Here is a 15,706-nt window from a genome sequence, read left to right as displayed (position 1 = left end):
ATCTCCCGACCTCGTGATCCGCCCTCCTCGGCCTCCCAAAGTGCTGAGATTACAGGCGTGAGCCACCGCGCCCGGCCCAAATTAGAAGTATTTTTAAGTTAATTGTATTAAAAGTGATAACGGGGTGGTGATTTTTTTAAGTCCTGAGTTAGAAATGCATAGCAAAGTTAGGCAAAAGTACATGATGTCTGAGATTTCATTTTTAAGTATTTCGACAAATTAGATAACCCAACAAACATTGTTCTCTGGGCAAAAGATGTTCTGGGAAAAAAAAAAAAGTTTCTACAATTCAACGTGTTTGGAAAATACTGATTACTCTATTTCCCTTCCAGGATATTTATAATGAACACTAGATCTACGGGTGCTCGAAAGTCCTGTAGTTAAAAAATAAAAATACCTAGTTTACTTTGGTCAACCCAGATTTCCCACTTATTTGACCACAGAACTTTTTTCCCCGCACAACATCTGTTAACGTCCTAAGACTCAGTTTCCCCCAGAATCCATTTTGGGAATTCTTGCTTTACTTAAATAAACCCTAAGAAAAATAAGGCTCTCTTAAGCTACATGCATGATTCAACAACCCCCGAATAAGAATTTCACAAATCTATTTGCAATTTAGGAACCACTCACTGTTTTGATGTCTTTTGCATCTATAAATATGTTTACTCTTTAACATGTTTTGATTTATAAGTCAGACTCTTTCTACAATATGAAATCCCACTGCAAAAGTTCCTTGAAATGGAATTAACTTTAATTTATTCAAACCCATTGCCTTGGAAATCTACAATGAAACAGATTTCAAATTGTCAAACCATACCTACTTTTTACTTTCAAAACCACCTTAAGATATTTCAAAGCTTTCCCTAACCCTTTCCAAAGACTCATGAAAATAAATTACTGGATTTACAGTGGCCAAGAACAACAACAACAAAAAACTTGAAATCAAAGCTCTTTGTGTCTTTCAGTTGGTACTTAGGGTTTCCAGGACCAGAAATCAAAGCTCCACAGATTTCCATCTTTATGAAAACAGGTTTTTTAAAAAATATTTATTTATTTATTTATTTATTTATTTAATTTTTGAAATAAGGCCTTGCTCTGTCGCCAAGGCTAGAGTGCAGTGGTGTGATAACAGCTCACTGCAGCCTCAACTTCCCAGGCTCAAGCAACCCTCCCACCTCAGTCTCCCAAGTAGCTGAGACCACAGGCACTGTACCACCATGCCTGGCTAATTTTTAAAAAAAATTTCTGTAGAGACAGAGACTTCCCATGTTGCCCAGGCTGTTCTGAAATTCCTTGGTTCAAGAGATCCTCCTACCTCAGCCTCCCAAAGTACTAGAATTACAGGCATTAGCAACTACACTCGGCTAAGTGGTCCTATTCTTATAAACAGATCCTTTGGAAAAACTGAACTGGATCCCAAAAGAGATGCCCCTTAATCATGAATTCTACTTACTCCACGGGTGAAAGTTTCATAGTAAGATTTTAAGTAATACCTGCAATTCATCTGGAAAAAATTATATCATATTCCATTTAAGAACCCCAACACTTAAAAACTCATTGGAAATGCACTTAAAAATGGCCAACAAAGAAATCTGAGCTAGAAGTCTCTGATACAAGAAAACAACCAACTTTGATGTTCCCTTGCCTCTAAGGAAGCAATTTGTAATGTTCAAAACACTTTATATACATTCTGTCATTTGACCCTCAAAACCCTGGAGACATGTCTGTCTTCCATCAGGGAAGCATATATCTAACATAGCTCAACTTGAAAGCCTACAACTTGTGAACCCTCAACTATCTTTGCATAGAGGGAATAATGACATAGATAACTCTATTCAGCTAAGCACTACAGAGCCCATCACCTCCCATCTCCCAACGGAGATGCTCAGGCCAGACGCTACCCTGGGGAGTTATCTCCCATGATTTTGCTTTGTGGTACTTGCAGACAGGTCACTATCTGCAGGCATTCAGATCTTCATACATCTCATCCACCAAGCCTTTTCTGTTACTCCACAAGGACTCCCCTTTGAACTCACTGTATCTGCTAGGATTGTCCTTAATGTTTTTGCACTATCATCCTATGGAACCTCCCATTTCACCTATGTCAGTGTTCCCATATGAAAGAACATGCCACTGTAAATAACATGCATGAGGGCATACAAACTAGCCAGGAAATAAAAATTTTCCAGGTCTGAATCCTGGGTCCTGCTGTCTTGGTTTGTCAGCTCCCCGCCTTCAATCTCCTTTCATGTACACGGAGCTCCCTGCCTTCCTAAGGCTGCCAGAAGGCTGGAGGCGAGACCCACCCCAGAGTAACAAGTCCAGAGTGATGTTTAACAACTGTGGATTCTTTGTCTCCCTTTCTCCCAAAGGAGAAACAGATTGTTTTCTTTTTTAAATGACGAAGGTAAGACAGGACCCCCTACCATCAAGAAGCCTACAACCCATCTGCAAAGCCAACAGGTGAACAACTTAATAAAAAGCAAACAGAGAAAGACATTATAATGAATGTACAACATACTAGGGAGACTAAAAGGAAAGAAAAACTGAAATGTGGAAGTGGGGGTAAATCAGAAAAAAATGTTCATAAGAAAGCAATATTTATTTAAGCTAGCCCTTCAAAGTCAAAATTTCAGTGGTGGTGGTACCCTGAGGGAAGAGGCAAAATTGAAACAAAGTATGATAGTCAGGGATGGGCAGGAGCTCAGTGGTATTAGCAGAGATAAGGAGAGAACAGCTGGGCCTGGAAAGAAGTTAGGGACCAGATCACAGAGATTCTTGAAAGCTAAGAATAAGACAGGGACAGCTACTACTCTTATCTGTCCTTACATCAGGTATGGTGCTTTCAGCTGCAAGTAACAAAAAACACCTAACTCTAAGTGACTTAAACTGTGGTCTCAAAGCTTTTTTTGATCACGCAGGACTATCAGTTTAAAAAAAAAAAAAATTAGCCAGGCACGGTGGCTCACACCTGTAATTCCAGTACTTTGGGAGGCCGAGGTAGGCAGATCACTTGAGCTCAGGAGTTTGAGACCAGCCTAGCCAACATGGTGAAACCCCGTGTCTACTAAAAATACAAAAATTAGCCAGGTGTGGTGGTGCACACCTGTAATCAATCCCAGCTATTCAGGAGGCTGAGGCAGGAGAATCACTTGAACCCAGGAGGCAGAGGCTACAGTGAGCAGAGACGGCGCCACTGCACTCCAACCTGGGCAACAGAGCAAGTTTCCATCTCAAAAAAAATTTTTTTTAAATTAAGCCAGGTGTTATGGCACACACCTGTAGTCCCAGATACTTGAGAGTCTGAGGTGACGGGATTGCTTGAGCCTAGGAGTTGGAGGCTGCGGTGAACTATCATCACACCACTGCACTCCAGCTTGGGCAACAGAGCAAGACTCACTTGTAAAAATATAAAAAATAAAAAATTTATAAAGGTATTGAAGCTCAGGAATTTCAGGGGAAAAAATTTGTAATATATATTAACATATTATAAATTGTGTATAATTTATGTGTAATTAAAACAGTAGTTGTGAATGGTATGTATACACACACATGAATGTAGTATATACATTATACAACATGTAAAACTTTTTAAAGGATGAGAGTCAAACAGTATTTTTAAGTTCATTTTGACTAATAATACAAATTCAAACATAACTTTTTGTTGTGGTTTTTCAAGACAGAGTCTCATTCTGCCGCCCAGGCTAGAATTCACTGGCATAATCTTGGCTCATGGCAACCTCCTGGGTTCCAGTGATTCTCCTGCCTCAGCCTTCCGAGGAGCTGGGATTACAGGCGTACACCACCACATCTGGCTAATTTTTGTATTTTTAGTAGAGACGGTGTTTTACCATGTTGGCCAGGCTAGTCTTAAACTCCTGACCTCAGGTGATCTGCCCACTTTGGCCTCCCAAAGTGCTGGTATTACAGGCGTGAGCCACAGCGCTCAGCCTATACATAATTTTTGAGCCACCTTCTTGTCAAATTTGTTTTAAAAGTCATGTTCTAAACTCATAAGAACATTTTCTTGTTCCTTTATACGTATATCATTATCATTATACTTTCTTTGCAAGAATCTTTTTAAACCACGCGCCCATTTTGTGGGAGTCAGTTTAGTTAAAACTAGATAATCTAGCCATAAATGTATTTAGATGGCTAGAGTTCACCAAAGGCAAGAATAAGAATGAGAGTACCACTGTCAATTCCACCAGGTTGTAAAAGGCCCAGTCTTCCCTCAGGCAACCTCATATAAAGTAAGTTGACAAGAGACTATCAGATATACCAACCAGTGTCAACTCATACATTAAATATTTTAACAGCTTAATTTTTTCTAATATTCTTGAATATTTTCTTCCCTCCCATATTGGATGATCTAGCACACCCCACTTTAGGGACTACTGATCTTAAACAATAATGAGGTTGGGCACAGTGGCTCTCACACCTGTAATCCCAGCACTTTGGGAGGCCAAGGTGGGAGGATCGCTTGAGCCCAGGAGTTTGAGACCAGCCTGGGCAACATGGGGAAACCCCATCTCTACAAAAAATACAAAAATTAGCCAGGTGTGGTGGTGTACACCTGTAGTCCCAGCTATTCGGAAGGCTGAGGTGGGAGGATCACTTGAGCCCAGGAGGCAGAGGCTACAGTGAGCCATGATCATGCCACTGCAGTCCAGCCTGGGTGACAGAGTGAGACCCTAGCTTAAAAATAAAAAAAAAAAGAAAGAAACATAATGAAAATGTTTTTTCTCACAGAAGTTCTGAGTCACAGTGGTTCTAGGGCTGGCTAATTCAGCAGCTAAAATAAGTCACTGTGGGCTGGGGATGGTGGTTCATGTTGTAACCCAGCACTTTGGGAAACTGAGGTAGAAGGATTGCTTGAGGCCAGGAATTTGAGACGAGCCTGGGCAACATGGTGAGACCCTGTCTCTACCTGCCCACCTCCTACACTCCAAACACTGACAAAAAAAAAAAAAGTAATTGTGGTCTTAGGCACCTTTACTCTACACTTGGTGCTACTTGTTCTCTTGTGCTCACAACCTTATGCTTCAAATATGCCAGGACCTAACAGGTGTCATATACACATTCATTAACAAGTCACTGGCAAAAGGTATCGCATTACTAAAATTGACTTGGCTTAATCAAAATTCACTCCCTGGGGCAGGGGACACATCCACCTTACCCTTAAGTACGTGGCAAGTGGAAAACTAATCAAAAGCAGGATTATACTAGTAAGCACAGTCACCCGCTCCACACCCAACCTTCCATATCCTCAGGTCCCATGGCCACAGATTCAACCAACCTAGGTTAGAAAATATTCAAAAAATATTCTAGTAACTGACCACTGGAAAAAAAGATAACAATACAATAAATACAACAAAAAGTAATATAAATTTTAAAACAATATAGAATAACAACTACTAGCATTTACATTGTATTAGGTATTGTAAGTAATCTAGAGATGATTTAAAGTATGAAAGAGGACTGGGGGGTTGGTTCATGCCTGTAATCCCAGCACTTTGAGAGGACAAGGCAGGAGGATCACTTGAACCAAGAGTTTGAGATCAGCCTGGGCTGGTCTCATAGTGAGACCCTGTCTCTACAAAAAAAAAAATATACAAAAATTAGCTGGGTGTGTTGGTGCGCGCCTGTAGTCCCAGCTACTCTGGAGGCTGAGGTGGAAGGACTACTTGAGCCCAGGAGGTTGAGGCTGCAGTGAGCCATGATAGCACCAGTGCAGTGCAGCCTTGATGACAAATGGAAACCCTATCTCAAAATAAAATAAAATAAAATAAAATAAAAGGAGGCCGGGCAAGGTGGCTGAAGCCTGTAATCCCAGCACTTTGGGAGGCCGAGGCGGGTAGATCACCTGAGGTCAAGAGTTCAAGACCAGCCCGGCCAACATGGTGAAACCCCATCTTTACTAAAAATGCAAAAATTAGCCAGGCGTGGTGGCACATACCTGTAATCCCAGCTACTCGGGAGGCTGAGGCAGGAGAATCACTTGAACCTGGGAGGCAGAGTTTTCAGTAGCCGAGATTGTACCACTGTGCTCCAGCCTAGGTGACAGAGTGAGACTCTGTCTCAAAACTAATAATAATAAAATTACAAAAAAAAAAATATATATATATATATATATATGAGGGTATGCATAAGCTATATACAAATAATACACGAATTTTTTTTTTTTTTTGAGACGGAGTCTCCCTCTGTCGCCCAGGCTAGAGTGCAGTGGCTGGATCTCAGCTCACTGCAAGCTCCGCCTCCTGGGTTTACGCCATTCTCCTGCCTCAGCCTCCCGAGTAGCTGGGACTATAGCCGCCCACCACCTTGCCCAGCTAGTTTTTTGTATTTTTTAGTAGAGATGGAGTTTCACCGTGTTAGCCAGGATGGTCTCGATCTCCTGACCTCATGATCTGCCCGTCTCGGCCTCCCAAAGTAATACATGATTTTTAATAAGGGACTTAAGCATTTAAGGATTTTGGTATCCATGGGAATCCTGGAACCAATCTTCCATAGACACCAAGAATGGTTATAATGTTGTAAACTATTGCAGCAATGGCCCTCAATGAATCATGTAACCACCACGGCACCAGTGAGCCTAGACACAGGGAACCCAGCCCCCATTTCTGAATTCCAAGCAAATAAACAGTTGTTAAGCCACAAGAAGCAAGGAGGACCAGAACACAGAATGCTGTTGCATGGTGACCATCCCTGCCATAGTATTATACATATGTAGGACAACACAGGAAGAAAGAAGCAAACTGTTTCATCCACAGACTTTTTAAATTCAAACATGTAGTTCAGAGTCAGCTGGCACTCAATAAACATTAATAATTAATGTTACTTATCCCAAGTAATTTAGAACAAAGCATGGCAGAGAGAGGGGAGTGTAATGGGTTACACGGGAGTAATGACCAACTCTTATGTTTTTAGCAGTAATTCAATACCCCCTTATGCCTGTGTACATAGCAATTCAGAGTCCCACAGAATGTGGACAAGTCCACTGCCCTCAAGACTACAGGGGTGTACATCACAACAACATTAAGAATGTTCATATCCTTTGGTATGTTGTTATGATCAGCAATACCACTTGTGGAAATGTATACTGCCCTGGCTAGCTCTTTTGTTGATCCAGCTCCCTCCCTCTTCCATTAACAATAACCCTCTTCTTTGTGGGATACTCTGTCTCCCCAAAGCCCCATTTTATGGGTCTAACCGTAACTCTCCTTTGGCTGGCATCAAGCCAACTCAGGTTCCCTCCAGGGCTTTCCCAAATTGGAACTAACATCAAAAAGGCCAATTCTGGATGTGAGGCTTGAGAGCTATAATACCAGCAGCCATACACGTATGATCTTTTTCATATTTCTTCAAAAGCTCATGCAACAGAGGATCCCATTTTTGCATGAGTATACATGCATGAAAAGGTCACAGCCGAGTACTTCTTAGAGACTTCCCCACTCTCCACCCCCATCGCCCACCCAAAGAGGTAATAAGCCACTGTTCATGACTGGCAGGTAACCCTAGGTGTGCTGAGGTAGGGCAGGGAAGAGGTTGAGTCACTGTGGCTCTGGGCTATGTGGACTGAACATACTGGGTTCACATCTGTCTACCTCCACAACTGGAAGGTTTTCACTAATAAATTGCCTCATGTTAGCGGCAAAATCTGTGCTAAAATCCAGGAACCAAGTCATCCCTCTGCAACACTTTTGTCCTTGACATTCCTGTCTGTGGAACTCTTCTTTCTAGAACATTCTCCTTGGTCACACCCACCTGCAGGGGACCCTAAAGACAACACCGACCCTAGAAGGGCAAGTTCCATCAGCAACGCAGCTAAACCAAACCAGGACAACCCCTTTCACTCTCCACAAGATAATGTCCTCTGAAAGCCTTCTTCATCAAAGTCCTCTATCATTCCAAATCCATGCTCCCGATAACAGTATTAAAAACCAAGAGTCATTCTTCTCCTTTGCTGCTTTTGTCCCTTCCTGGTACAAAGTCTCCCAACTTCTCTAGCAAATAATGCTTCATAATGTTCTCTTCTCCTCTCACTCATGGAAATGGTGGCAATTTCAGATGTACTACACCTCCTTCCCAGCCAATGAGCACTGATACATCTTCTTCTTGAGGTTTAAACCCCATTGCTTAATATTTTGAAAAGACATTCCTCTGAGAATAAGTTTAAAAAGCTGAAGATGCACAAGCCGCTCACACATAAAAGAGCCTACAGCTTAACACATAATTTCATTTTAGAACCTGTTAAAGAAAATCCATACCAGTCTCCAGATGAGTGTCAAGCTGCAGTGAGTGCCGCTAACTAGGCAAGCAGGACAGAGCACAAACATTTAGAGACACAGCAAAAATGGGTCACCTGCAACCTACTACCTCTTTACCATCAACCCAACAGCATAAGGGAAGGATTTATTTAGCATGGAAAGTGCTGCAAAATCAGACTTATCCAGCCATCAGTAGAAACAGCTCAAGAATGATGACACCAAAAAAAGGAATATTCATCCAGGCTTTGCAATCAGGCTGAGAGATACCAAGATCAAAGGCAAATGATATGTTCATTTTTTATTTTTAAAAAGAGGTACAGATTTGAAAAGTGATTTCCTTAAGAATGCTGTCTGAGTTACTAGTCCGGATTATAAATCACATTACACCCTGAAGCCTACTTAATAAAAAAGAAGTTGAAAATAAACAAATGATTAGTTTGAAGCATGTGACTTTCTGAAACTCTCTTGAGGAGAAAGTTTTATTACCATTATTAGTGAACTGTTTTTAATCCCTGACATCAAAGCATGGATGTTAACCCTGGGGTTCTGAAATCAAAATAACTCATATATAACCCTAAAAATGTATTGTGAGAAATTGCCACATATTAACATTAGCCTTTTTGGCAGGTTTGAATAAACAGAAAAGAGACTAGGGAGAATCAGAAGACTTTGGTTCAAGTTCAGCTCCACTATTTATAGATAATATGGGTCTAATTTAACTTCCTAGGCCTTGGTTTACTCAAATAAAGGATTAGGAATAAAATATGTAAATCAAACCCTTATAAACCCCATAGCACGGCTCTAATATTACAGCACTGGCTCCAGAATTCCCATATTTCTCAAACTTTTGGAGAGTCACAGAACTTTAGGGATGCAAGGTAATCCCATTTTAGGGATGATAAAAATGAGAAAACCAAAACCTAGAAAGGCTTAAGAGCTCTCTGTACAGCAAAAACTTTTGTAACCTGGGGAGAAACGGGGAAGGGAGAGGTTCTGGTTTTTCCACCACTGAAATATGCATTTAAAAGAGAGTTAAAAACCAAACTATTTTAAACACTAAAACAAATCCCCCCACAAATATATAAACACTCTGCTTTATTTTGCTTCTGTAAATGTATTCCTGTAACACCAGTTAAACTATTTATCATAAAGATAAAAATAAAGCTATTTCTTTTTCTATGAGACTCTCAACCCAACTGAGACAAAATCTTTACAATTAGGTTAGAAATGTCTAATGGAAACATCGACATAAAGTTAACCTCCAGCTATGCTGGCAGGAGTCATTATAATATGGATTATAGTTCCACTGGCCCAGATATGCTGGTTTTAGTGTTCCCAGAGAGATAAAGAATTAATCAGCAACTCAGAAGAGGATGTCGCCTAAAAATGGACGATTTAATCCAGACAACTCCATTGTCTCTAAAATTATGCCCTCAATCATCCAGTGTCAAAAACCTACTATGGCACCAAATAAATTGTGTGTGGTTAAAGAGACAAAATGTTCTTTTTTTCTACAGGCTGTTATGGGAAGCAGAAAAAGGCTGACTATGAATCAGTTATGTCTTAGATCAAGGATGAATATAAATTATAATAATTTGGGCATTCTGGTGGTTAAACCAAGAAAGCAGGAAAACCATTGCTTCCAAGTTCCAGCAACACTTCGAACCAACAGGCTTGGTGCCAAAAAGTTAAGTTTGGGGCACCACAAGTGCAAGATAGGGTCATAAAAACTCACCTTAAATTTATTTGTGGACTTTTCCTGCTTCCACTAAAATCAATGACACTATTTCCCATCCGTTATTGTCAAATCACAACAGTCCGGAAGCCTGGACCAAGTTCACTTGGCAGGTAACAGGAACAACCCTAGGAGGAAGTCCTGAAGGATATCAGATACCATAGTTCCTTTACTGCCACATACTTTTCATTTCAGAACCACCAGGATATATTTGTGATGCTTTTTGACTAACACTTAAACCAAGCATTCTGACTGACACAAACTGCAGAAACTGGCATACTCTAGGGAAGGTCCCTTGTGAGGTCTTTAAGTAGCTTAGATGAGTAAAACATTCAGACTACTTCCATAATGAACACCTCTCAGCCGCTCATAAATTCTTTCATTCCCAGCAATCAAGAAGCAGCTGTTAAAATCCTGGAATCTTCCTAGCAGCAGATCTGAAATACCTCCAGGCTGACCCAGGAAGCTTCACAACTGCTTTCCTCTCCTTTCCCTCCCCTGCCTCAGGAGTGCCAGCCTGGCAGAATAAAGATGACCAAGGAAGGAAAAAAGAAGGTAGCGGATCTGGTGAAAGCAGAGACGCAGACTCCCTTCATTTCCACTACAGAGAAATACTAGCCCTCTGTGCCAACTAACCAGGTTTCTCCTTTCCTCTCCCACCCCCACCCTTCCAAACACGCATTAACTTCTGCAGTCTGGTGTGTCTGGCATTTCCAGGGCGAGCGATCTCAGCAATTCTGAGCCCTTTCCTCAGATTCTGAACCAGGAACTTCCTTTCCGCGCCAGTCAGTTTGCGATCCAACCCACGTTAAGGCTCAGCTTCCATTTACCTTGTAACCTGTACAGACGACGCTGCTTCTGGGGTCAAGTTCAAGATGAAGGTTCCCTCATCTCCCAAGTTAACTCCAGCTGGGAACAACGCCACTGCGAACGGTCCCAACATTGGAGGCACAGGGATCTGGATCTGCCAGGAGCTGGCAGGAGGGGGCTGGGAGAAGGCCGTCGCCGAGCCTGGCGTCCTCCGCCCCTTGGCCGCAGCGTCGCGTTTCTACCTGGCCAACGCCACATTTCCTCCCGGAGCACAGTAAGTCCAGTAAGTTTTGAGAACAGCGGTCTAGAGACCTTTCTGTCTGCAAACACACCACCCAATGTCTAGGGCTTCCTTCCCAGCCAGGCGTTCCGGAAAGCCGCCGCGCCAAAGCCGGGAGCCCCGCACACCCACAGCGCTGCGCGCCCGCACCCCAAAGTCCTTCAGGAAGCCAGTGCCCTGATATCGTCCTCCCAAAAGGACTGCTCTGCATCCAAGAACAAGGGGGCTCACAATCTTGACAATTACTGCTTTTCTCAGCGTCCCACCCGTAAAGAAAAATCCCCAAAGTCTAATCCTAACTCACCCCTACGCCCCGTAAAGGAGTGTGGATATGCTAATCGCAGTGTTCTTGGAAGCAAAGCAATAGATTTTCGGCCCAGACTATGGCAATACGATGCCCCCGGCTTAAGTTCTCTCGGCAACTTCGCGACCCGCGCACCCCAGCTCTCCGGGGGGCGCCTCGGACCCCGCTGTGCCAGGCGCGCCTCCCCCCGTCTCTCCCGCGCCAGGTACCAGGAGTAGCCCAGGCCCTTGCCAAGCCCGAGGGCTACAGAGAAGGCGGGAAAGGGGGCGAGCAGGCGCGCCGGGCGGGGGTGGTCCCAAAACTCAAACGTGCCCCGAGCATTCCCCGTTCCCATCACCCCGGTTCCACCGCAGGCCGGCTCGGTCCGGCGCGGCGGAACCGCGCAAGGAAGGTGCGGACTCCCCAAAGCCGCCGAGACCAAGGCCCGGGGCGCCCAACATGTCTGTGCCTATTCCCGGAAAGCTCCCGGGTGTGCCCGGCGGAGAAGGGGGCGCTCCGGAAACTTTCCCACACGCCTTTCCCTTCTCCCATCACCCTCTCCTCCCCGAGTCCCTCTCGACCTCTCCGCACACTGGCAGCTGGCCATGCCCGGGGCGCTCGGAGGCCCACGGCGGAGCCGGGGCGGCGGGAGTTACCTGCCGGGAAAGTTTCCAGCTCCTCGGCGCGGTTCCCCACACCCAGGGCCGGGCCTCGGGGCGCGGCCAGCTCGGCGCTCCGCTGCTGCCTCTCCTCCAGCTCCCGAGGCGGCCGCCGCTCCAGCAGCTGCCACAGCTAAGCGTCCGCTCCGGCCCGTCGCCCGCCTTGTTCGGCCCACACCGGGGCCTCATTGGCAGCGCGAATCCCCGCCCTTGCGCGTGTTCCCGAAGGCACCTTCCTCTCGCGCGCCCGCCCGGGCCGCGCCTCCCGCGCCCCTCCCCGCCCCGGGCTGCGGCGGATCCAGGAACCGGCTGGAGCGCGGAGCGCGAACTTTCCGTGGGGTTTGGGCGCGGGGTGGCCTTGTCCCGCCTCTCGGCGCCAGGTCCAGGCCAGAGGCACCCTACCGTCCCTTGGGACACCGGGTCCCCCGGGGTGCGCCTGGGCCCCCCCCGGAACCAAAATGAGATGGGCCATAGTCTTTTTTACAGCCTCTTCAAAATCAACAAAGCGACTCCGGCCTTCCCTCCTCGCTGTTTTTTTACCACAGCCGAGGAGGACATATGGGAGCAATTAACCAAGCTGGAGTTTCCGTGGACGCTTTAGGGTGGCTTGTGCGGCTTTCTTGGATTTTCTCTGCCTCACTTAACTACACACAAGGACAGACACACTTTCTGGGGCCAGAATGAGCTAAATGAACTGGAAGGTCTAAGAAGGCATCTCGCAGGCTGCGTCTTTTTCTTTCCCAAAAGCGACTAGGGGATATTCTGGGACCGGTGATTTCCCGGGCGTCCGTGGGGCCGCGGGTCTGGACCTCCTGCGACCGCTCCGGGCTGACCCGTGCTGTCTGCGCTACTTTCACAGAGGGACAGCGTCGTGCTTCTGTCGGAAGGAGGTGGGAGGGACGGAGGGGAGAGAACACACAAAGATGCTATTATTTTGTCGGTTGGTGGCAGTAAATTAAACTCCTGAGTTCCCAAAATGTTTTGTTATTCTCCAGCAGAGCAAAAACCAGGATAGGGCCTAGGGATTCGGGTGTCCTGGGTTCTCCAAGATCCTCCCAGGAATCCCAGGCAGCCAAATTGGCCTAGGGTACTCTGCCCACTTATTACCCGAAGCTCTCTAAGACAGCCTTCGTTGATCTAGTTGACCAGGGAAGGATCAACTAGAACTGCCCCTGCCTTGTGTGGCCAGCGGGAATTGTGCACGGGTCACCCCATTGGTGTGTCTGGAGCAGAGAATAGAGAAGTTGCTATAAACCGATTTATTGGCAACCCCTAACCTTGCTGTGGCAAACCCGCCTTTAAATATGATTGTGTTTTAAACAAGTTTCCTCATAAAAACTTCAACCTCACGCAGAGCTTCCCAATATAAAGACACCAGCAGGAGGGGTGTCCATATTTAAAGTTCTTATGAAAAGGGACAGGAAGCAAAATGCCACACAATCTCTTTTCATAAATTAAAAAGACTGAAATGGACTGGATTTTTCACCCGTAGTTTCAAAGGCCTGATTACTGCTGTGTTGATATTTGAGCAGTAAACACATCAGCAGCCTCGAAGTATTCCCGAAATGAGGCAGGATAGAATATTTAAAATAAAAATACGAACTTAAACCAGAAAAGCTATTGACTTCTTTCTCCATCTGAAATGTTTCATTGATGAAAAATATGGTAATGTTTTATTTAATTTATCTTGAAACGAAATCTTTCAATAACAGACAAAAAAGCCAGACAGCAACCTTAATGATAAAAGAATAACGCAAGCAAAAGACAAAAACTCCAAGCAGTCTAACTAATCTGAAATATTAAGACACAAGAGAAACAATCCTAAGAAAATAGACTGGTAATTTCCTGCTCCAGACTTCTTTATAATGGGTGAAAGGTATAATGGATGAAATTTATCATTTGTACCACATTTTTCTGGTTTTGGCTTTTCTCAGCTGTATTTCCAAATTTTGTATGAAATTGCTTAGTTAAATAGGGCTTTGAAGGCAATGCAATTTTTTTCCCTCTACCCTCAAAGCTCCTTAAGTAGCAAGTAGAAAATCACATAAATATGTTCATTACTGGCATCATCTTTAAATTATTTTTAGTTGAAAAACTTTTGTCTTTATAGTTTCAGAAGTCACAGTCACTAAAGAAGTAACTTCATCACCGCCTAGTTAGGAGTGTTTAACATTCTAAACAGGCATACAGCTAGCAATCTGAAATGTGCACACAGAAAGGCCCTGTCTCCCCTTCTTCCTGTAGTGTTTATATAATCCAAACTACATATGTTATTATGCACAATCTGATCTCCAGCTTTAAACAGCTGACATTACATACACTATGTTGTACTAAGAACATCAAAGAAGCTCTCTTAAGCCGTGGGTGAAAACGGTACATTTTATAAAAGACAAGGCCAAAAACAGTAAAAAAAAAAAAAAGAAAAAGAAAAAGAAAATTCATGGGTGAGGCAGACAGGGGGCTTCCACTAAGATCAGTTTGTAAGAAAAAAATGTGAAAATTTTCTAAGCATCTTAATAACTGAAGTATTAGCTGAGCACATATTAAAAATGAATTATAATGGTTTTCTAAAAATCTGCTTTTCCCTTTAAAAAACAAGCATTTTTAGCTAGTTGTTAGGTGATGGTTTGTTTGAATTTTTAGGAAAAGGAGAGCAAGAATCATCTCTTGCTTTTCTGGGGATATCTCTGCTTATCCCATCTAGTTTAAGAAGCTCATTCATTACATTTCTGTTGATACCAGTTAGGGGAAAAAAAAAGAAATATAGATCACACGAATTGTCTATGCTGCACACATTCCCTAAACAGACATACAAAATACTGGATTCCATTTTTAAATTTTCTGTCAGTTTGCCAGCAATGTAGCTTTTCTCAGCAGAGTGAAAGAAAACAGCAAATAATAAACTGGCTATTTTACTATACAGTTTACTGCCCAGGGGAATAGGCTGAGGAAGGCGTGAGAAAAGAATGTGCCTTGTGAGTGTTAGAACGCTTTTTTCTCTTGCTTGGATTCGTAAGTACTTCTATTTTAAATCAAGTCTAAGTTAGGATCATAGCCAGTGTTTATTATGGTATGTGTAGTATAGAATACATAGTGAGAAGTGAAATGTTTAAAACACTGTAGTTAATTACATACAAAAACTGTAACAGGGCTAAAAAAAATTTTAAGTCAATTTTAAGGCAAAATTTAAGGAAATCTAGACTCAGAATAATTCAGCACACACTTTTCTCCTTCTTTGGGGCATCTTTTACTGTTTACAAAATCCATTCTCCTTTGGTCCATTCATTCTTCCTCTCCCTTTTAACATTCTGGGGAAGAAAATAATTGTTAAAGACATTGAGAATAATAAAATAAATTGGGTGTAGTTAGAAATCAGGTGGGAAAAGCAATGAAATTGCATACCCCTACACAGTACCGGCATGTGTAACGATCCATGGTCATACACGGGTGCCAACACCATGGTCAGCTGCAAGCTAATGGCAGACATTCATCCAGGAATATAGAAAGCCATAGCTGTGCACAGTTAGCCAGACAGTTAAATTAAAGGAGTCATGGGACATATAAACCCCTCCACAGGTCTAGCACATGGCCTGCCAACATTGTAGAAACTCATCCAATATGGGTGAGGCAGTGAATTGTTTAAACCGATATGTAATCCACTGAGAG

At 43.5% G+C, this 15,706-nt stretch overlaps 1 protein-coding gene across 1 annotated transcript in view; it reads right to left on the bottom strand.

Annotated features, from left to right (window-relative positions):
• LOC110740878 overlaps positions 1-15,706 on the bottom strand; it is a 75,622-nt gene that overhangs the window by 21,140 nt on the left and 38,776 nt on the right. Inside the window, exons 3-4 of the mRNA XM_031651702.1 lie at positions 12,707-12,917; positions 12,038-12,515 (exon numbers count right to left, since the gene is read on the bottom strand). Of these exons, the coding sequence (XP_031507562.1) occupies positions 12,038-12,515; positions 12,707-12,917 (689 nt within the window). The remainder of the gene's footprint in view (positions 1-12,037; positions 12,516-12,706; positions 12,918-15,706) is intronic.

The sequence above is a fragment of the Papio anubis genome, chromosome 10 (genome assembly GCF_008728515.1).
Source record: "Papio anubis isolate 15944 chromosome 10, Panubis1.0, whole genome shotgun sequence".
In the NCBI taxonomy this organism is placed as follows: domain Eukaryota; kingdom Metazoa; phylum Chordata; class Mammalia; order Primates; family Cercopithecidae; genus Papio; species Papio anubis.
Note: the sequence above shows the minus strand (reverse complement) of the source record. Positions and strands in the feature narration are given on the sequence as shown.